Consider the following 24,389-nt stretch of genomic DNA (forward strand, 5'->3'; position numbering starts at 1 on the left):
CCTGCAAGTTCCCCTCCAAATCACATATCATCCTGATTTGGAACTATATCGCTGTTCCTTCATGTCACTAGGTTAAAATCCTGGAACTCCCTTCCTAACAGCACTGTGGGTGTACCTACCCCACGTGGACTGCAGCAGTTCAAGAAGGCGGCTCACCACCACCTTCTCAAGGGCAATTAGGGATGGGCAATAAATGCTGGCCTGGCCAGCGACGCCCACATCCCAGGAACAAATAAAGCAAAACAATTATAACATCATTAAACGACAGCTAATCCAGGATTAAATAAATCTGTGCGGACCTTAAATGCTCCAAAATAGGTTCCTTGTATCACTTCAGACCAGCCCTAACTTCCTGTGTGCAGTTTAGTTTGTATCAACTGTGCAAAAACAGCAACTTCACTCCATTTATTGTCTTTCAAATGGTGAGACAGACAGCGAGATGCCCATTTCCCAAAGTTAACGCTGCAGTGGTACATCTCTGACAGTAACATCCCAATTTCCCCGTCTCATTGGGAATCTGTCCCTCATGTAGTGTTGCACATGAATAAAGCCGAGGGGCATTAGCTCACTGTTAGTTAAGGAGTAAATAATGGGCTAATAACAAAATAAAGCAAAGCCGAAAGCCAGAGATTTAAAAGATTAAAAGAGTTTATCAGCTTTATACTGTGAAGGGAAAAGCCCAAATAACAGGAGGGCCAGACAATAGAGCTGTCAGAAACAGGCAAAGAATGTGAGTGATGAGCCTGGGTTGGGGAATGGAATGGAGAGGGGGCTTTTTAAAAATGAATTCTCGGGATGTGGGCTGTGCTGTCAACCCTGGCATTTATTGCCCATCCCTCGTTTCCCTGAGAAGGTGCTGGTGGCCGTTCTTCTTGAACTGCTGGTAGTGGATTCGATGGAGCTAAGTGACTTGCTAGGCTGCTTCAGAAGGCAGTTTAGAGTCAACCACCTTGGTGTGGACCTAGAGTCACAATCAGGTCCCAGACCGGGTAAAGACAACAGGCTTGCTTCCCAGTAATGTTTCCGACACTTCAAAAGTACTTCATTGGCCGTGAAGCTGTTAGTGATTTCCTGAGGGTACGAAAGATGCTATTTAAATGCAAGTTCTTTCTTAAAGAACATGTGATGTTAGTTGGGTTTTAGTGACAATCTGACAGTTTCATAGTCAATTTTACTGATCCACAGTCTGAATATTACTTCCAGATTTAAAAAAAAACACGGAATTCTAGTTCACACATTGCCATGGGGGGAAACTGACCTCACGTTTTCAGGATTTCTAATCCAGCTCCCTGGAGTATTGTGCCAGTAACATGACCAACACACAACAGTACCCTGATACTGAGAGGAATTGGACCGTTGCAGAGTGTCGGGGGAGGGGCAATGGAATGGAATGTTCTAGAGTGGAGTGCTCAGCTTGTGGGTGTGACTGTTGTACGTTTTAAAGGAAAATTACATGATTATGGAAAGCAGAGAAAGAGGTGAGCCAATGGGGTGAGAGCAGGACAGTGGAATTAGTTTGGAATTGCTCTAACAAAGAGCCAGCAAAGGCAAGATGGGCTGAATGGCCTCGAACTGCGTTGTTAGCTTGCCTGGTTCCACAGGAAGGTGAGAGAGATTCTCTCGCCAGTACGTATCGACTGAGAATGCCAACTAGGAGGACCAGGAGTCACAGAGCAGAGCATGACCCAGACTGAAAAGAGTAGGAGACAAGGTGAGGTAAATTAAAGAGGAGTGTTGAGGTGACATCAAAATTCATCATAAATAACTGTAGACTGTCATTGGAGGGACACTGAGAGAGGGAGGATGGAGGGGAGATGGAGGGATATCGAGGGAGGGGAAATGGAGAGAGTGGAGAGAGCTTGAGGTGAGGGGAAATGGAGAGATGGAGAGATAGGGGGATGGAGGGAATGAAATTGAGGGAGGGAAGAAATTCAGATGAGTGGAAATGGATTATGGGGAGTCGGAGATTATTGATTATTTGATTAGAGATACAGCACTGAAACAGGCCCTTCGGCCCACCGAGTCTGTGCCGAACATCAACCACCCATTTTATAATAATCCTACACTAATCCCATATTCCCAACAAACATACCCACCTATTCCTATATTTCCCTACCACCTAGCTATACTAATGACAATTTATAATGGCCAATTTACCTATCAACCTGCAAGTCTTTTGGCTTGTGGGAGGAAACCGGAGCACCCGGAGAAAACCCACGCAGACACAGGGAGAACTTGCAAACTCCACACAGGCAGTACCCGGAATCGAACCCGGGTCCCTGGAGCTGTGAGGCTGCGGTGCTAACCACTGTGCCACTGTGCCGGAGAGATGAGGGGAAATGGGGTATGGGGATGAAGGGAGGAGATAGAGGGCAGGGAGGCAGAGAGAGGGGAGACCGAGGGAGGGGAGACGGAGGGAGGGGAGACGGAGGGTTGGGAGACGGAGGGTTGGGAGACAGAGAGAGGGGAGGCAGAGAGAGGGGAGACGGAGGGAGGGGAGACGGAGGGAGGGGAGACAGAGAGAGGGGAGACAGAGAGAGGGGAGACAGAGAGAGGGGAGACAGAGAGGGGAGACAGAGGAAGGGGAGATGGAGGGTCGGGAGACGGAGAGAGGGGAGACGGAGGGAGGGGAGACGGAGGGAGGGGAAACGGAGGGAGGGGAAACGGAGGGAGGGAAAATGGAGGGAGAAATGGTGTTCTAAATTTGGGGTGGTGGGGGGGGGGTGTTTCTTTGACAAAGCTCCTTGATTAACTGAGGAGAGACGGAGGGAGGGGAGGCAGAGGGAGGGGAGACAGAGAGAGGGGAGATGGAGAGAGGGGAGACGGGGGGAGGGGAGACGGAGGGAGGGGAGACAGAGGCAGAGAGAGGGGAGACGGAGACAGAGAGAGGGGAGACGGAGAGAGGGGAGATGAAGAGAGGGGAGACGAAGAGAGGGGAGACGAAGAGAGGGGAGACGAAGAGAGGGGAGACGAAGAGAGGGGAGACGAAGAGAGGGGAGATGAAGAGAGGGGAGACTGAGGGACGGGAGATGGAGGGAGGGGAGACGGAGAGAGGGGAGACGGAGAGAGGGGAGACGGAGAGAGGGGAGATGGAGAGAGGGGAGACGGAGGGAGTTGAGATGGAGGGAGGGGAGACGGAGGGAGGGGAGACAGAGGCAGAGAGAGGGGAGACGGAGACAGAGAGAGGGGAGACGGAGAGAGGGGAGACGAAGAGAGGGGAGACGAAGAGAGGGGAGACGGAGAGAGGGGAGACGAAGAGAGGGGAGACGAAGAGTTGGGAGATGGAGGGAGGGGAGACGGATGGAGGGGAGATGGAGGTAGGGGAGACGGAGAGAGGGGAGATGGAGGGAGGGGAGACGGAGAGAGGGGAGACGGAGAGAGGGGAGACGGAGGGAGGGGAAATGGAGGGAGAAATGGTGTTCTACATTTGGGGTGGTGGGGGGGGTGTTTCTGTGACAAAGCTCCTTGATTAACTGAACTTGGTCACTGACTATTTTCTGCTCCGAGTTCATTGCTGTATTTTAACTTTTAATTTTTACATAAACACAAAGAGTCAGTGTTGTAATATCACATGCTGAAGTCTCTCTGACTTCCTGTATGGCCAGCGCTTTGAGAGTCTGGAGGCTGTGAGCCAAGAACTCTCCGACAGAGAGAGACTCTGCTGAAGGACTGGTCCTTTGAAAGGCCGGACTGAACCACAAAAACACCCAGCCTCTTTTAACCATTACAGCCCTCAATGTTTCTGAGCAGACTGGTTTAACAGCATTGTGACGTCTGCAGAATCGTCCTCTTATATTGAACAACTGCTCAAGAATAACAGTTCAACTAATAAGAGGGAAACCCGCAGGGCCACGCATTCCGCCCCTCTGCTAACTTCAGTTTCCATAAGAACAAAAAGACCATTCAGCCCATCTAACCAGTTCCTCCCATAGCCCATGTACACTCTACCCTATCATTAAACTGCTCCAAACTCTCAACAGTGTGAAGCTGGTTACAAAACAGAGTTCGACATCCTTTGAGACCTTCTTAACCTCCTGCTTCCCTCCAACACTTATAGACCTGATTGCAGTCAGCACTTAGCGTGATGTGATGATGGAGAGAGCCTGAGGGAGAAAGGAGAGACAGGGAGAGGAAAAGGAGAGATAACTATGGAAAAAGACAGAGAAATGCAAGTGGAGAGAAAAGAGAGAGCGATAGAGAGAAAGAAGAGATAGAAATGGAAGAAAGAGTGGAGAGGATGAGTGTGAGAGAGCAAGAGAGAGAGCAAAGCAGATTCCCTCAGTTCTGTGCTCCAGCCTATGGCCTACTCTTTAATTCCATTAAAACAGCCTCCGGCCTGTAATTATGCTCACATTGCTCAATTCATGTTTTACATTAAAGATTGGACAAAGAGAACAATCAAAAGATGGAAAAGTATAAATATCTCAGTGTGTGTGTGTGTGTGGGGGGGAGGGGAGAGGAATAGGGAGGCAGGAAAAGGGAGGCATTAGTGACCTGCACCACTGACACCAATCTGTCAGCTTCACTTAACACCCCAATGAGGTAAATTTATTGAAAGAAAATGACACACAGATGGTAGAAAGAATTAAATATTTAAGCAGCATGTTAATAAATCTGATAGATCCTGCACCCCCGCCCCCCCACCCCCCCCACTCTCACCCCACCCCCACCCCAATCCACTCCTCCTTCTCTCCAGACTGCATACTCTGGAGATGAGAGAGTCGGACCTCCCCTGCATGGGCCCAAGGCTGTGTGTTTACCACATGCATAAATCCTTGGGCCCTGCAGGTCCAATCAGAGCCACAATCGTCTCAATTCCTGTCTCTCCGTACTGACACGGGATTCCTCCTCTTAACCTTCCTCCCTTGTGGTTTCTGCTCTTCCGACATATTCTGCTGCTGCCTTGCTCCATTTCCAAATCAGGATTTGATGTTCTGGTCAGGGACCTTTCCTCTCCAACTAGGGGGACGGTGTGTCGTATCACAGCCCCATGAGGCCGGTCTCACGCAGTGAGCCTTGGTACCCGTTAGCAGCAGGCCAAACATAAACACAACAGCTTGCGGTGTAGCAGAAGGTTAGCAACCTGAGTCAGGGCAGTTACTACTGACCCCAGGGGTGAGGAGCCCCAGGGCTCTAGTGGACTCTGTCTAGGGTAAACAAACCTAGCAGTCTGCACCAGAGTCCCACGGAATTAATGATGCATTACTTTATCAGTCCAGCTAGCAGTGCGGAAAAACAAAAAAAAAAACCACTGGGATATTTTCCTCCCTTCTGGACTGGTGATGGATAGAGGGCTTTCTGGACCACAGAGGATTGTGGGTACTTTAGCTGCCATTATTGACCAATTGATGCACTGGGTGACGGTGGTTGGAGCATGCGTAGCGGGAGGTCAGATGATGAAACCTCCCAGAATATGATTCAGAGTTACTGACCCTAACTCTGCTAGTCAGAGGAGGCCCAGGCTCACGTTGGGCGGTGATGCCCCACATGGAGGATTAGCCTGAGTCCTCAGTGCCCGCTGTCATCTGGTGACACTTGGATAATGGGCATATGGGGAATGTGTTGGAGAATTCCCCATCAGTGTTCGGGGTGGGGGCTGCCGGGGGGAGCACAGGGAGGAGAGAGGGTAAGAAATATTCTGATGATTGCAAGGTGGAGCAAGAGAAGAAGGAGGGGCTGGGAGAGGACTGCCAGTGGATCGGGAGAAACAGCAGAGTTTTCTGCTCAGCATATCCCACGTGCAAGTAATCAAGGAGAAGGACTCTCCCTGGGGAAGGAAATCAGAGAACATCCTTCCAGAGGCTCCACATGCAGTCACGGAGGGAAGGGGAAAAGATCCCAGACCAGATCAACCCCCATCATCACACATCTTCAAACTCTCAAATAACCCCTTCACTGCTGCTTAACACCCCAGTGACAGCAGACGTTCCCAGCATGGTAATAAATTCCTCCACCTTCTCCTCCCCGCCCTCGCCTTTCACCCCCGCACTCCCCCTGGGCAACAGCTTCGGGTCCTGGGTTAGTGTGGCACTGTCCAATTCAACAGCAAGGGTACGTCATCACCCTCTGACCCTCACTCCACTGTGAGATTATTCAACAATATCAATAGGCTTCCTGCCCCCAGCACTCCCTCCAACACCCCACCCCCCCCCCCCACCCCACTATCCAGTCAGTAGCTGAATCTCCACTGCTGATCCAAGTGACCTGTCCAGTAATAGCATCCCCGCAACCCCAACTGACTCAGCACAGAGCAGGAGCGGAACCTGGGACCCTTCGTGGCCTGCTTTCATTGACCAGCTGTTCAACTGTGGATGGCATCGCAACAAAAAGCACCAACAACCTTGCCCAATGTCCGCAGGGTTCAAATGGACAGAGAAAGCCTGGCTGGATTCCCTTGCCCCTTTCCTAGGCTGGGGTATTGAGGCACATGCTGGGATGGCCCAGAGAGCCAATCAGCCCTTCCTTAGACTGGTGACTGTTCTTGGGTGGCACCTTTGAATTGGGGGCAACCGGCCTGAGTCCCAGGTCTCTCGGCTCCACAATGTTCCGCGTGTGTGGTCCACCTCAGGGTTCTAGAAACCAGACCTCAGGTGAGGGCCTGTGTGTAGCCTTGGTCTTGTGTGGGAGCCAGTGAGTAACCGTGGGTTACCGGCAGCCTGAGGCCTAGAGGTTTGTGGAGAAGGATCCTGAGGCGGTTTAATCTTGAGAATGACACTAGTTCGGGGTCTGACATCCCTGGCAGACAATGCTGGGATATCCTGCATGCTGTAGGAATTTTTCTGTAAAGAAGAGGCATTTCCTTTGGGTCACGAGGAATTTTATTTATTCCCTCTTGTACAGGGTCAGGAAGTGGTGGGGGGTGGGGGGGAAGGTGAAAGGGGAGCCTCTATAAACAGCGAGTTGTGTCTTGCTGCTTGTTCCTGTCTGACCAGAGAGCAGTGTCACTCTGTGTCGAAGTCTCGGAGCCTGGTAATTGGGCTATCCTGGCCAGGAATACACAATGGCCTCTTTCAGCGAGGCATCCCCTAATCAGGGCAGATTTAAACAGGCTTTAATTGCAGTCAATCGGTGCCTGAATAAACCGTTCCTGTGTGCAAGCTGCCCCATTAAAACGACCAATTTATAACGCTGAGTCAGATAATGAGCTGCAACCGAAACATTCCCAAGAAATGAAGGTTTCATTGTTCATTAACTACTCCCGAACAAAGGGCACAATCTTCAAATTAGAAGTAGGCCATTTAGAATGTTAAGAAGCACTTCTTCACACAAAGAATAGTGGAAATCTGGAACTCTCTCCCTCAAAAAGCTGTTGATGCTGGAGGGGGATCAGTTGAAAATGTCAAACTGAGCATGATAGATTTTTGTTCAGTAAGGATAGTAAGGCTTACAGAACCAAGGTGGGGGATGGAGTTAAGAAACAGATCAGTTGCAATCTCGTTGAACAGACTTGAGGGGCTGAATGGCCTCTGCCTGTCCCCTCAGTTCAAACAACTGGCATGTTGGATAGCTGGCTCCTCAGACAACCTATAACTCCAGTTCCAACACTCACCGGGTATATTCCACTGTGTAATACTGCAGCGGTGAACTCCCTGCTCTCCGTCCTGGCTTCCATGACAGTGCCACCTCTGAGTCAGACATGGCTGCAGCCTCGGGTCTAGACGGGGCGTCTGGGGGTGAGCACCGATCTGTGAAAGTATGGATGGGCAGACAGTTTATCATTAAGCCAGACAGAGGCTATGAAATTCTGACAACTGTGCAGATTTAATGGCAAATTCCCTTAAAATGTTAGAATGAAGGCTAGAATTTCCATGAAAGGCCTTCCACGTTTAACACAATCTTTTCACATCCATTATGGCAGTAAACGTCAGGATATAGCTAGCGACACCACAGGTCCTGACCAACATGGAGATAATTGGATAATTTCCCCTATCATTCATACCTGGAAACAAACCCAGTTGTACACGTGACCGTACGAACTAGGAGCAGAAGTAGGCCATTCAGCCCATCGAGCCTGCTCCGTCATTTAATAAGATCATGGCTGATCTGACTCTGCTTTAATTCCACACTCCCATCTACCCCCGATAATCTTTGATTCCCTTACCGACCAAGAATCTATCTACCTCCACCTTAAAATTATTCAATGACCCCGCCTCCACCACCTTCTGAGACAGAGAGTTCCAAAGTCGCACAATCCTCAGAGAGAAAACATTTCTCCTCGTCTCTGTCCTAAAAGGGTGACCCCTAATTTTCAAACAAAGCCCCCTAGTTTTTGACTCCCCCCACAAGAGAAAACATCCTCTCCACATCCACCTTGTCTAGACCGTTCAGGATCTTATATACTTCAATCAAGTCTCCCCTCACTCTTCTAAATTCCAGAAAAAACAAGCCTAGTCTGTGCAACCTTTGCTCATAAGACAACCCGCTCATTCCAGGTATCAATCTAGTAAACCTCCTCTGAACTGCCTCCAACGCATTCACATCCTTCCTTAAATAAGCAGACCAAAACTGCACACCAATGCCCTGCATCCTTACTTTTATTTTCAATTCCTCTTATAATAAAGGATAGCATTCCATTAGCCTTCTTTATTACCTGCTGTACCTGCATACTAACTTTTTGTGACTCATGCACTAGAACACCTAGATCCCTCTGCACCTCGGAATTCTGCAGTCGTTCTCCATTTAAATAATAGTCTGCTTTTTTATTCTTCCTGCCAAAGTGAACTACTTCACATTTTCCCACATTATACTCCATCTGCCAGATTTTTGCCCACTCACTCAACCAATCTATATTGGTCTGCAACCTCCTTATGTCCTCATCACAACATACTTTCCTACCTATCTTTGTGTCATCTGTGAATTTAGCTACCGTGCTATTGCTCCCCTCATCTAAGTCATCAATATAAGTAGTAAAAAGTCCCTGCAGGACTCCACTCCTCACTTCCTGCCAATCAGAAAAGAGCCCATTTATGCATACTTTCTGTTTTCTGCCAGTCAGCCAATCTTCTATCCATGCTAATATGTTACCCACTACACCATGAGCTCCTATTTTGCACAGTAACCTTTTAATAACTGGGGCTCTTTCTGGGGTAGGTGGGACCTCTACAAACAGGATGGTCTTCACCTGAACCAGAGGGGTACCAATATCCTGGGGGGGAGATTTGCTAGTGCTCTTCGGGGGGGTTTAAACTAATTCAGCAGGGGGATGGGAACCTAAATTGTAGTTCCAGTGTACAGGATGTTGAGAGTAGTGAGGTCAGGGATAAGGTTACAAGGACGCAAGAGGGCACTGGCAAGCAAGAACCTGGTTTAAAGTGTGTCTACTTCAACGCCAGCAGCATCCGGAATAAGGTGGGTGAGCTTGCAGCATGGGTTGGTACCTGGGATCTCGATGTAGTGGCCATTTCGGAGACATGGGTAGAGCAGGGACAGGAATGGATGTTGCAGGTTCCGGGATTTAGATGTTTCAGTAAGAACAGAGAAGATGGTAAAAGAGGGGGGGGGTGTGGCATTGTTAATCAAGGAGAGTATTACAGCGACAGAAAGGACGTTTGAGGACTCGTCTACTGAGGTAGTATGGGCCGAGGTTAGAAACAGGAGAGGTGAGGTCACCCTGTTGGGAGTCTTTTATAGACCTCCAAATAGTTCCAGAGATGTAGAGGAAAGGATAGCGAAGATGATTCTCGACAGGGGCGAGAGTAACAGGGTAGTTGTTATGGGGGACTTTAACTTTCCAAATATCGACTGGAAATACTATAGTTCGAGTACTTTAGACGGGTCAGTTTTTGTCCATTGTGTGTGCAGGAGGGTTTTCTGACACAGTATGTAGACAGGCCAACCAGGGGCAATGCCACATTGGATTTGGTACTGGGTAATGAACCCGGCCAGGTGTTAGATTTAGATGTAGGTGAGCACTTTGGTGATAGTGAACACAATTCGGTTAGGTTTACCTTAGCGATGGGCAGGGACAGGTATATACCGCAGGGCAAGAATTATAGCTGGGGGAAAGGAAATTATGATGCGATTAGGCAAGATTTAGGATGCGTAGGATGAGGAAGGAAATTGCAGGGGATGGGAACAATCGAAATGTGGAGCTTATTCAAAGAGCAGCTACTGCGTGTCCTTGATAAATATGTACCTGTGAGGCAGGGAGGAAGTTGTCGAGCGAGGGAGCCGTGGTTTACTAAAGAAGTTGAAGCGCTTGTCAAGAGGAAGAAGAAGGCTTATGTTAGGATGAGATGTGAAGGCTCAGTTAGGGCGCTTGAGAGTTACAAGCTAGCCAGGAAGGATCTAAAGGGAGAGCTAAGAAGAGCAAGGAGAGGACACGAGAAGTCATTGGCGGATAGGATCAGGGAAAACCCTAAGGCTTTCTATAGGTATATCAGGAATAAAAGAATGACTAGAGTTAGATTAGGGCCAATCAAAGATAGTAGTGGGAAGTTGTGTGTGGAATCAGAGGAGATAGGGGAAGTGTTAAATGAATATTTTGCGTCAGTATTTACAGTAGAGAAAGAAAATGTTGTCGAGGAGAATACTGAGATTCAGGCTACTAGGCTAGATGGGATTGAGGTTCACAAGGAGGAGGTGTTATCAATTTTGGAAAGTGTGAAAATAGATAAGTCCCCTGGGCCAGATGGGATTTATCCTAGGATTCTCTGGGAAGCCAGGGAGGAGATTGCAGAGCCTTTGTCCTTGATCTTTATGTCGTCATTGTCGACAGGAATAGTGCCGGAAGACTGGAGGATAGCAAATGTTGTCCCCTTGTTCAAGAAGGGGAGTAGAGACAGCCCTGGTAATTATAGACCTGTGAGCCTTACTTCGGTTGTGGGTAAAATGTTGGAAAAGGTTATAAGAGATAGGATTTATAATCATCTTGAAAAGAATAAGTTCATTAGCGCTAGTCAGCACGGTTTTGTGACGGGTAGGTCGTGCCTCACAAACCTTAATGAGTTTTTCGAGAAGGTGACCAAACAGGTGGATGAGGGTAAAGCAGTGGATGTGGTGTATATGGATTTCAGTAAGGCGTTTGATCAGGTTCCCCATGGTAGGCTATTGCAGAAAATATGGAAGTATGGGGTTGAAGGTGATTTAGAGCTTTGGATCAGAAATTGGCTAGCTGAAAGAAGACAGAGGGTGGTGGTTGATGGCAAATGTTCATCCTGGAGTTTAGTTACTAGTGGTGTACCGCAAGGATCTGTTTTGGGGCCACTGCTGTTTGTCATTTTTATAAATGACCTGGAAGAGGGTGTAGAAGGGTGGGTTAGTAAATTTGCGGATGACACGAAGGTCGCTGGAGTTGTGGATAGTGCCGAAGGGTGTTGTAGGGTACAGAGGGACATAGATTGGCTGCAGAGCTGGGCTGAGAGATGGCAAATGGAGTTTAATGCGGAAAAGTGCGAGGTGATTCACTTTGGAAGGAGTAACAGGAATGCAGAGTACTGGGCTAATGGGAAGATTCTTGGTAGTGTAGGTGAGCAGAGAGATCTTGGTATCCAGGTGCATAAATCCCTGAAGGTTGCTACCCAGGTTAATAGGGCTGTTAAGAAGACATATGGTGTGTTAGCTTTTATTAGTAGGGGGATCGAATTTCGGAGCCACGATGTCATGCTGCAGCTGTACAAAACTCTGGTGAGACCGCACCTGGAGTATTGCGTGCAGTTCTGGTCACCGCATTATAGGAAGGATGTGGAAGCTATGGAAAGGGTGCAGAGGAGATTTACTAGGATGTTGCCTGGAATGGAGGGAAGGTCTTACGAGGAAAGGCTGAGGGACTTGAGGTTGTTTTCGTTGGAGAGAAGGAGGAGGAAAGGTGACTTAATAGAGACATATAAGATAATCAGAAGGTTAGATAGGGTGGATAGTGAGAGTCTTTTTCCTCGGATGGTGATGGCAAACACGAGGGGACATAGCTTTAAGTTGAGGGGTGATAGATATAGGCCAGATGTCAGAGGTAGTTTCTTTACTCAGAGAGTAGTAGGGGCGTGGAATGCCCTGCCTGCAACAGTAGTAGACTCGCCAACTTTAAGGGCATTTAAGTGGTCATTGGATAGACATATGGATGAAAATGGAATAGTGTAGGTCAGATGGTTTCACAGGTCGGCGCAACATCGAGGGCTGAAGGGCCTGTACTGCGCTGTAATGTTCTAATTCTAATTCTAATTTGACACCTTGTCAAATGCCTTCTGGAAATCCAAGTGCAGTACATCAACGGGCTCCCCTTTATCCACAGCACGTGTCACTCCTTCAAAGAACTGCAATAAACTGGTTACATGTGATCTCCCTTTCACAAAACCATGCTGACTATTTCTGATTACCTTGAGTTTTTCTAAGTGCCCAGCTATAGCCTCCTTAATGATCGATTCTAACACCTTCCCCACGATAGACGTCAAGCTAACTGGCCTATAGTTACCTGTTTTCTGCCTCTCCCCCTTCTTGAATAGAGGGGTTATATTTGCAGTCTGATGGAACCTTACCAGAATCTAGTGAATTTTGAAAAATTAACACCAACACATCTACTACCTCATTAGCCACCTCTTTTAAGACCCTAGGATGAAGTCCATCAGGACCTGGGGATTTGTCAGCCCACAGCTCCATCAGTTTGGTCAGTACTGCTTCCCTGGTGATTGTAATTTCACCAAGTTCCTCTCTTCCTTCCACCTCCTGATTTACAGCTATTACTGGAATGTTTTTTGTATCGTCTATAGTGAAAACAGAAGTAAAATATTTGTTCATTTCATCCACCATTTCCTTATTATCTACTATTCACTCCCCATTCTCACTCTCTGGAAGACTAACACTCTCTTTACTTACTCTTTTCCTTTTTAAAAACCTGCATAAACTCTTGCTATCCATTTTCACATTTCTAGCTAGCTTCTTCTCATACTCTAATTTCTTTCTTCTGATTAACCTTTCTGTCATTCGTCACATCCTGCCAATCAGAAAAGGGCTAGACTTTTACATTTTCAGCCTCCCCCTCAGGCGCAAATCCACTTTACGGCAGATGGTCAATGACGCAATACACTTTATGGCAGGAGGTTACTCCATAACTGTTCTTGATATTCTGACCAATCATCTGACCTGCCACTCATCTTTGCGCAATTATATGCTTTTTCCTTAAGTTTGAGGCTTTCCTTGACGTCTTTAGTTAACCACGGATGGTGGGTCCTCCCCTTAGAATTTTTCTTTATAGTAGGAATATACTTATTCTGAAAATTCTGAAATATCCCCTTAAATGTCTGCCACTGCTTCTCTATTGATCTATCTCCTAACCTAGTAGCCCAGTTCACTTCAGCTAGCTCAGCTTTCATGTCCACATAGTTGCCCTTATTTAAGTTTAAAATAATAGTCTTAGACCCACTGTTCCCATTTAATCATATTGTGGTCGCTGCTACCTAGAGGTGCGTTTACTCTGAGGTCATTAATTAATCGTGTCACATTACACAAAGCCAAGTCTAATATAACCTGCCCTCTGGTTGCTTCCAGAACGTGCTGCTCTAAGAAACTATCTCAAAAGCATTCTATGGACTTCTCGCCCAGACTACTATTGCCAAACTGATTTTTCCAGTTTATATGTAGATTAAAATCACCCGTGATTATTGCCGTCTCTTTATCACAAGCACCCAATATTTCTTCTTGGATGATTTGTCCTACATTGTATCATTGTACATGACTGGGATTGGTTTTACACACTTCATTTGCATTGTGTAACTGTCATTCACTGACCGGATTGTGTCAGCTGTGACTCAGTTGGAGCAAGTCCCAATTCAGGACTTGAGCACAAAATTCAAGACTGACACTCCAGTGCAGTACTGAGGGAGTGCTGCACTGTCAGAGGTGCTGTCTTTCAGATGAGACATTAAACCAAGGCCCCATCAGATGGATGTAAAAGATCCCATGGCCACTATTTTGAAGAAGAGCAGGGGCCAATATTTATGCCTCAATCGACATCAGAAAAACAGATTAACTGGTTATTATCACATTGCTGTTTGTGGGATCTTGCTGTGTGTAAATTAGCTGCTGCGTTTCCTACATTACAACAGTGACAACACTTCAAAGGTACTTCATTGACTGTAGAGTGCTTTGGGGTATACTATGATCGTGAATGGTGCTATATAAATGCAATTCTTTCTTTTTAAATAATCCTGCTCTTATTGGGAGATGTTGCTGTCGTGTTGGTCATGAGTTCTGTTTGCTGTAGTTCGTGAAGACTGTGTTTACATAGACCCAGTTAACTGTAAAATAGAGTCTGAAGTAAAAGTGACATAGTTGGCTGTAATCAAGCCCTAAATCCTGCACTGCCTCCACCTCATTGGCCGAGGCAGTGGTATCAATATTCGCTCCATAAAATGCCCCACAACCCTCGACTGATGCTGTCGATTGTTAACAGAGCCACTGCACCCATTGATCTGTCTCAATTTATTCTGTTCAAATTGACAAACTTGGTTCATGCTGCAGTGAATTGGATTGGCTGATGGCAATTTAATTATGCAGAGGGGTATAATCTGAGGCCTTCCCCCTCCCCCACCCTGGCAGTAACGGGACAACTAACAGCTCCAAAAATGTCCCCTTGTTTTCCACTGTCACTGGCAACCTCCACCCAGGCCTACCTACTTGTGAGCCAGTGCGACAGCCTGAGCCAGTGGCTGTTTGCTTTCTCAGGACAGCGGTGCGGAGAGTAAGCTGTGAATACCCTGCCTGCTTTCAGCATTTCCATAGCACCTTTCACAACCTGAACACATCCCAAAGCGCTTTACAGCCATCGAAGTACTACTGAAGTGTAGTCACTGTTGTAATGAAGGAAATGCAGCAGCCAATTTACACACAGCAAGATCCCACAAACAGCTATGTGATAATAACCAGTTAAATCTGTTTTATTGATATTGATTGAGTCATAAATATTGCCAGGACACTGGGGATAACACTCAGGGTCTTATTTGAAATTGTGCTGTGAAATCCTTTCTGTCCTCCTGAGAGAGAAGACGAGGCCTCGGTTTACCATCTCATCCAAAAGACAACATCTTCAACAGTGCAGCACTTCCTTAGCCGGCCTGGATTATGTGGTCAGGTCTCTGGAGTGGGGTTTGATCTCACGACCTTCTGACTCAAGAGAGGGGGTGTGTGCTGATCCCATTGAGCCATAGCTCGAACCTTGCAAAAAACTAGTCCCAGCTCGATAAACCCAGGCTGGGCTGCTGCCACTTCAGGTTTCAGTCACCTCGTCCGCCATGCCAAGACCACAGCCACTTCCAATCCCCCCAGCAGTCCCACCTTCTCACTGCCCAGAGCCCTGTGTGTGGTCTGGAAGCAAAGGCTAATGAGGCACCAGCTGTTTGACATAGACCAGCATGTCCCACCAGGACCTTCAGAGGGTCAGCTAGGCCATTCCGCAGGTGGGGAACGAGAATGGGAATGGAATGACAAATTATAAATTTAACATGGATTTAAGGGGAAGCAGGATAAACACATGAGGGGGAAAGGAACAGAAGGATATACTGAAAGGGTGTGATGAAGACATAGGATAAGACTCATGCAGGGCAAAAACACCAGCATAGACCAGTTGGGCCGAATGGAATGTTTCGGTAAATTCTACATGGGGTTTACTACCTTCAGACATGGTTGTCACATCCTTTGTGGGGCTCGGCCTCCCATCCACAGTTATGCCACGCGCTTTAACTGTAACACGGTACCTGGTCCCTGGCTTCAGGCTCCCGACTACCATCTCCTGGGCAGAGAAATACAAGAAATTCAACATAGCACCCGGGCACCACAAACTGCAATACACCCGGGCACCACAAACTGCAATACACCCGGGCACCACACACTGCAATACACCTGGGCATCGCACACTGCAATACACCCGGGCACCACAAACTGCAATACACCTGGGCACCACACACTGCAATACACCTGGGCATCGCACACTGCAATACACCCGAACACCACAAACTGCAATACACCCGGGCACCACACACTGCAATACACCCAGACACCACACACTGCAATACACCCAGACACCTCACACTGCAATACACCCGAACACCACACACTGCAAAACACCTGGGCACCGCACACTGCAATACACCCGGACACCACATACTGCAATACACCCGGACACCTCACACTGCAATACACCCGGACACCTCACACTGCAATACACCCAGACACCTCACACTGCAATACACCTGGGCACCACACACTGCAATACACCCAGACACCTCACACTGCAATACACCCAGACACCACACACTGCAATACACCTGGGCACTGCACACTGCAATACACCCGAACACCACACACTGCAATACACCCAGACACCGCACACTGCAATACACCTGGGCACCGCACACTGCAATACACCCGGACACCTCACACTGCAATACACCCGAACACCACACACTGCAATACACCCGGACACCACATACTGCAATACACCCGGACACCTCACACTGCAATACACCCGGACACCTCACACTGCAATACACCCAGACACCTCACACTGCAATACACCCAGACACCTCACACTGCAATACACCCAGACACCACACACTGCAATACACCTGGGCACCACACACTGCAATACACCCAGACACCTCACACTGCAATACACCCAGACACCACACACTGCAATACACCTGGGCACTGCACACTGCAATACACCCGAACACCACACACTGCAATACACCCAGACACCACACACTGCAATACACCTGGGCACTGCACACTGCAATACACCCGAACACCACACACTGCAATACACCCAGACACCGCACACTGCAATACACCCGGACACCGCACACTGCAATACACCCGGACACCACACACTGCAATACACCCGGACACCGCACACTGCAATACACCCGGACACCGCGCACTGCAATACACCCTGACACCGCACACTGCAATACACCCGGACACCTCACACTGCAATACACCCGGACACCACACACTGCAATACACCCAGACACCGCACACTGCAATACACCCGAACACCACACACTGCAATACACCCGGACACCACACACTGCAATACACCCTGACACCGCACACTGCAATACACCCGGACACCGCACACTGCAATACACCCTGACACCGCACACTGCAATACACCCGGACACCTCACACTGCAATACACCCGGACACCACACACTGCAATACACCCAGACACCGCACACTGCAATACACCCGAACACCGCACACTGCAATACACCCTGACACCGCACACTGCAATACACCCGGACACCGCACACTGCAATACACCCTGACACCGCACACTGCAATACACCCTGACACCACACACTGCAATACACCCGAACACCGCACACTGCAATACATCCGAACACCGCACACTGCAATACACCCTGACACCACACACTGCAATACACCCGAACACCGCACACTGCAATACACGTGAACACCGCACACTGCAATACACCCTGACACCGCACACTGCAATACACCCGGACACCACACACTGCAATACACCCGGACACCGCTCACTGCAATACACCCGGACACCACACACTGCAATACACCCGGACACCACACACTGCAATACACCCTGACACCGCACACTGCAATACACCCGAACACCACACACTGCAATACACCCGGACACCACACACTGCAATACACCCGGACACCGCACACTGCAATACACCCGGACACCACACACTGCAATACACCCGAACACCGCACACTGCAATACACCCTGACACCGCACACTGCAATACACCCTGACACCACACACTGCAATACACCCGAACACCGCACACTGCAATACACCCGAACACCGCACACTGCAATACACCCTGACACCGCACACTGCAATACACCTGGACACCACACACTGCAATACACCCGGACACCACACACTGCAATACACCCTGACACCGCACACTGCAATACACCCGAACACCACACACTGCAATACACCCGAACACCGCACACTGCAATACACCCTGACACCGCACACTGCAATACACCCTGACACCGCACACTGCAATACACCCGAACACCACACACTGCAATACACCCGAACACCGCACACTGCAATACACCCTGACACTGCACACTGCAATACACCCGGACACCACACACTGCAATACACCCGGACACCGCACACTGCAATACACCCGGACACCGCACACTGCAATACACCCGGACACCACACACTGCAATACACCCTGACACCGCACACTGCAATACACCCGGACACCACACACTGCAATACACCCGGACACCACACACTGCAATACAGCCGGACACCACACACTGCAATAAACCCAAACACCACAAACTGCAATACACCCGGACACCACACACTGCAATACACCCGGACACCACACACTGCAATATACCCTGACACCGCACACTGCAATACACCCGGACACCTCACACTGCAATAAACCCAAACACCACAAACTGCAATACACCCGGACACCACACACTGCAATACACCCGAACATCACACACTGCAATACACCCGGACACCTCACACTGCAATATACCCTGACACCGCACACTGCAATAAACCCAAACACCACAAACTGCAATACACCCGGACACCACACACTGCAATACACCCGAACATCACACACTGCAATACACCCGGACACCTCACACTGCAAAAAACCCAAACACCACAAACTGCAATACACCCGGACACCGCACACTGCAATACACCCGGACACCGCAACTTGCAATACACCCGGACACCGCACACTGCAATATACCCTGACACCACACACTGCAATACACCCGGACACCACACACTGCAATACACCCGAACACCGCACCTAGCAATACACCCGAACACCGCACACTGCAATACACCCGGGCACTGCACACTGCAATACACCCGGACACCGCACACTGCAATACACCCTGACACCACACACTGCAATACACCCGAACACCGCACACTGCAATACACCCTGACACCACACACTGCAATACACCCGAACATCCACAAACTGCAATACACCTGGGCACCACACACTGCAATACACCTGGGCATCGCACACTGCAATACACCCGAACACCACAAACTGCAATACACCCGGGCACCACACACTGCAATACACCCAGACACCACACACTGCAATACACCCAGACACCTCACACTGCAATACACCCGAACACCACACACTGCAAAACACCTGGGCACCGCACACTGCAATACACCCGGACACCTCACACTGCAATACACCCGAACACCACACACTGCAATACACCCGGACACCACATACTGCAATACACCCGGACACCTCACACTGCAATACACCCGGACACCTCACACTGCAATACACCCAGACACCTCACACTGCAATACACCTGGGCACCACACACTGCAATACACCCAGACACCTCACACTGCAATACACCCAGACACCACACACTGCAATACACCTGGGCACTGCACACTGCAATACACCCGAACACCACACACTGCAATACACCCAGACACCGCACACTGCAATACACCTGGGCACCGCACACTGCAATACACCCGGACACCTCACACTGCAATACACCCGAACACCACACACTGCAATACACCCGGACACCACATACTGCAATACACCCGGACACCTCACACTGCAATACACCCGGACACCTCACACTGCAATACACCCAGACACCTCACACTGCAATACACCCAGACACCACACACTGCAATACACCTGGGCACCACACACTGCAATACACCCAGACACCTCACACTGCAATACACCCAGACACCACACACTGCAATACACCTGGGCACTGCACACTGCAATACACCCGAACACCACACACTGCAATACACCCAGACACCACACACTGCAATACACCTGGGCACTGCACACTGCAATACACCCGAACACCACACACTGCAATACACCCAGACACCGCACACTGCAATACACCCGGACACCGCACACTGCAATACACCCGGACACCACACACTGCAATACACCCGGACACCGCACACTGCAATACACCCGGACACCGCGCACTGCAATATACCTGGGCACCGCACACTGCAATACACCCTGACACCGCACACTGCAATACACCCGGACACCTCACACTGCAATACACCCGGACACCACACACTGCAATACACCCAGACACCGCACACTGCAATACACCCGAACACTACACACTGCAATACACCCGAACACCGCACACTGCAATACACCCGGACACCACACACTGCAATACACCCTGACACCGCACACTGCAATACACCCTGACACCGCACACTGCAATACACCCTGACACCGCACACTGCAATACACCCGGACACCTCACACTGCAATACACCCGGACACCACACACTGCAATACACCCAGACACCGCACACTGCAATACACCCGAACACCGCACACTGCAATACACCCTGACACCGCACACTGCAATACACCCGGACACCGCACACTGCAATACACCCTGACACCGCACACTGCAATACACCCTGACACCACACACTGCAATACTCCCGAACACCGCACACTGCAATACATCCGAACACCGCACACTGCAATACACCCTGACACCGCACACTGCAATACACCCGAACACCGCACACTGCAATACACGTGAACACCGCACACTGCAATACACCCTGACACCGCACACTGCAATACACCCGGACACCACACACTGCAATACACCCGGACACCGCTCACTGCAATACACCCGGACACCACACACTGCAATACACCCGGACACCACACACTGCAATACACCCTGACACCGCACACTGCAATACACCCGAACACCACACACTGCAATACACCCGGACACCACACACTGCAATACACCCGGACACCGCACACTGCAATACACCCGGACACCACACACTGCAATACACCCGAACACCGCACACTGCAATACACCCTGACACCGCACACTGCAATACACCCTGACACCACACACTGCAATACACCCGAACACCGCACACTGCAATACACCCGAACACCGCACACTGCAATACACCCTGACACCGCACACTGCAATACACCCTGACACCGCACACTGCAATACACCTGGACACCACACACTGCAATACACCCGGACACCACACACTGCAATACACCCTGACACCGCACACTGCAATACACCCGAACACCACACACTGCAATACACCCGAACACCGCACACTGCAATACACCCTGACACTGCACACTGCAATACACCCGGACACCACACACTGCAATACACCCGGACACCGCACACTGCAATACACCCGGACACCACACACTGCAATACACCCTGACACCGCACACTGCAATACACCCGGACACCACACACTGCAATACACCCGGACACCACACACTGCAATACACCCGGACACCACACACTGCAATAAACCCAAACACCACAAACTGCAATACACCCGGACACCACACACTGCAATACACCCGGACACCACACACTGCAATATACCCTGACACCGCACACTGCAATACACCCGGACACCTCACACTGCAATAAACCCAAACACCACAAACTGCAATACACCCGGACACCACACACTGCAATACACCCGGACACCACACACTGCAATATACCCTGACACCGCACACTGCAATAAACCCAAACACCACAAACTGCAATACACCCGGACACCACACACTGCAATACACCCGAACATCACACACTGCAATACACCCGGACACTTCACACTGCAAAAAACCCAAACACCACAAACTGCAATACACCCGGACACCGCACACTGCAATACACCCGGACACCGCAACTTGCAATACACCCGGACACCGCACACTGCAATATACCCTGACACCACACACTGCAATACACCCGGACACCACACACTGCAATACACCTGGGCACTGCACACTGCAATACACCCGGACACCACACACTGCAATACACCCGAACACCGCACCTTGCAATACACCCGAACACCGCACACTGCAATACACCCGGGCACTGCACACTGCAATACACCCGGACACCGCACACTGCAATACACCCTGACACCACACACTGCAATACACCCGAACACCACACACTGCAATACACCCTGACACCGCACACTGCAATACACCCGGACACCACACACTGCAATACACCCGAACACCACACACTGCAATACACCCTGACACCACACACTGCAATACACCCGAACACCACACACTGCAATACACCCTGACACCACACACTGCAATACACCCGAACACCACACACTGCAATACACCCGAACACCGCACCTTGCAATACACCCGAACACCACACACTGCAATACACCCGGACACCACACACTGCAATACACCCGAACACCGTACCTTGCAATACACCCGAACACCGCACCTTGCAATACACCCGAACACCGCACACTGCAATACACCCGGGCACTGCACACTGCAATACACCCTGACACCACACACTGCAATACACCCGAACACCACACACTGCAATACACCCTGACACCACACACTGCAATACACCCTGACACCGCACACTGCAATACACCCGGGCACTGCACACTGCAATACACCCGGACACCGCATACTGCAATACACCCTGACACCACACACTGCAATACACCCGAACACCACACACTGCAATACACCCTGACACCGCACACTGCAATACACCCGGACACCACACACTGCAATACACCCGGACACCACAGACCGCAATACACCCTGACACCACACACTGCAATACACCCGGACACCACAGACCGCAATACACCCTGACACCACACACTGCAATACACCCTGACACCACACACTGCAATACACCCGAACACCACACACTGCAATACACCCGGACACCACAGACCGCAATACACCCTGACACCACACACTGCAATACACCCTGACACCACACACTGCAATACACCCGGACACCACAGACCGCAATACTCCCTGACACCACACACTGCAATACACCCTGACACCACACACTGCAATACACCCGGACACCACAGACCGCAATACACCCTGACACCACACACTGCAATACACCCTGACACCACACACTGCAATACACCCGAACACCACACACTGCAATACACCCTGACACCGCACACTGCAATACACCCGGACACCACACACTGCAATACACCCTGACACCACACACTGCAATACACCCTGACACCGCACACTGCAATACACCCAGACACCGCACACTGCAATACACCCGGACACCTCACACTGCAATACACCCGAACACCGCACACTGCAATACACCCGAACACCTCACCTTGCAATACACCCGGACACCTCACACTGCAATACACCCGAACACCGCACCTTGCAATACACCCGAACACCGCACACTGCAATACACCCGGGCACTGCACACTGCAATACACCCGAACACCACACACTGCAATACACCCTGACACCACACACTGCAATACACCCGAACACCGCACACTGCAATACACCCTGACACCACACATTGCAATACACCCGAACACCACACACTGCAATACACCCTGACACCACACACTGCAATACACCCGGACAGCACACACTGCAATACACCCGAACACCACACACTGCAATACACCCTGACACCGCACACTGCAATATACCCTGACACCTCACACTGCAATACACCCGGACACCTCACACTGCAATACACCCGGACACCTCACACTGCAATACACCCGGACACCTCACACTGCAATACACCCGGACACCACACACTGCAATACACCCGGACACCACACACTGCAATACACCCGGACACCGCACACTGCAATATACCCTGACACCGCAATACACCCTGACACCTCACACTGCAATACACCCGGACACCGCACCTTGCAATACACCCGAACACCACACACTGCAATACACCCGGACACCACACACTGCAATACACCCGGACACCACACACTGCAATACACCCGAACACCACACACTGCAATACACCCGGACACCACACACTGCAATACACCCTGACACCACACACTGCAATACACCCGGACACCACACACTGCAATGCACCCGGACACCGCCCACTGCAATACACCCGGACACCGCCCACTGCAATACACCCGAACACCACACACTGCAATACACCCGAACACCGCACACTGCAATACACCCGGGCACTGCACACTGCAATACACCCGGACACCGCCCACTGCAATACACCCGAACACCACACACTGCAATACACCCGAACACCACACACTGCAATACACCCGGACACCACACACTGCAATACACCCGGACACCGCACACTGCAATATACCCTGACACCGCAATACACCCTGACACCTCACACTGCAATACACCCCAACACCGCACCTTGCAATACACCCGAACACCACACACTGCAATACACCCGGACACCACACACTGCAATACACCCGAACACCACACACTGCAATACACCCGGACACCTCACACTGCAATACA

At 50.0% G+C, this 24,389-nt stretch overlaps 1 protein-coding gene across 3 annotated transcripts in view; it reads right to left on the reverse strand.

The window, feature by feature from the left end:
* LOC137368897 (pikachurin) overlaps positions 1-24,389 on the reverse strand; it is a 251,771-nt gene that overhangs the window by 175,040 nt on the left and 52,342 nt on the right. For all 3 annotated transcript variants that reach the window (XM_068029148.1, XM_068029149.1, XM_068029147.1), the window contains exons 5-6: positions 15,601-15,718; positions 7,550-7,685 (exon numbers count right to left, since the gene is read on the reverse strand). In XM_068029148.1, coding sequence (XP_067885249.1) covers positions 7,550-7,685; positions 15,601-15,718 — 254 coding nt within the window. The remainder of the gene's footprint in view (positions 1-7,549; positions 7,686-15,600; positions 15,719-24,389) is intronic.

This window comes from Heterodontus francisci, chromosome 4 (genome assembly GCF_036365525.1).
Source record: "Heterodontus francisci isolate sHetFra1 chromosome 4, sHetFra1.hap1, whole genome shotgun sequence".
Lineage (NCBI taxonomy): Eukaryota > Metazoa > Chordata > Chondrichthyes > Heterodontiformes > Heterodontidae > Heterodontus > Heterodontus francisci.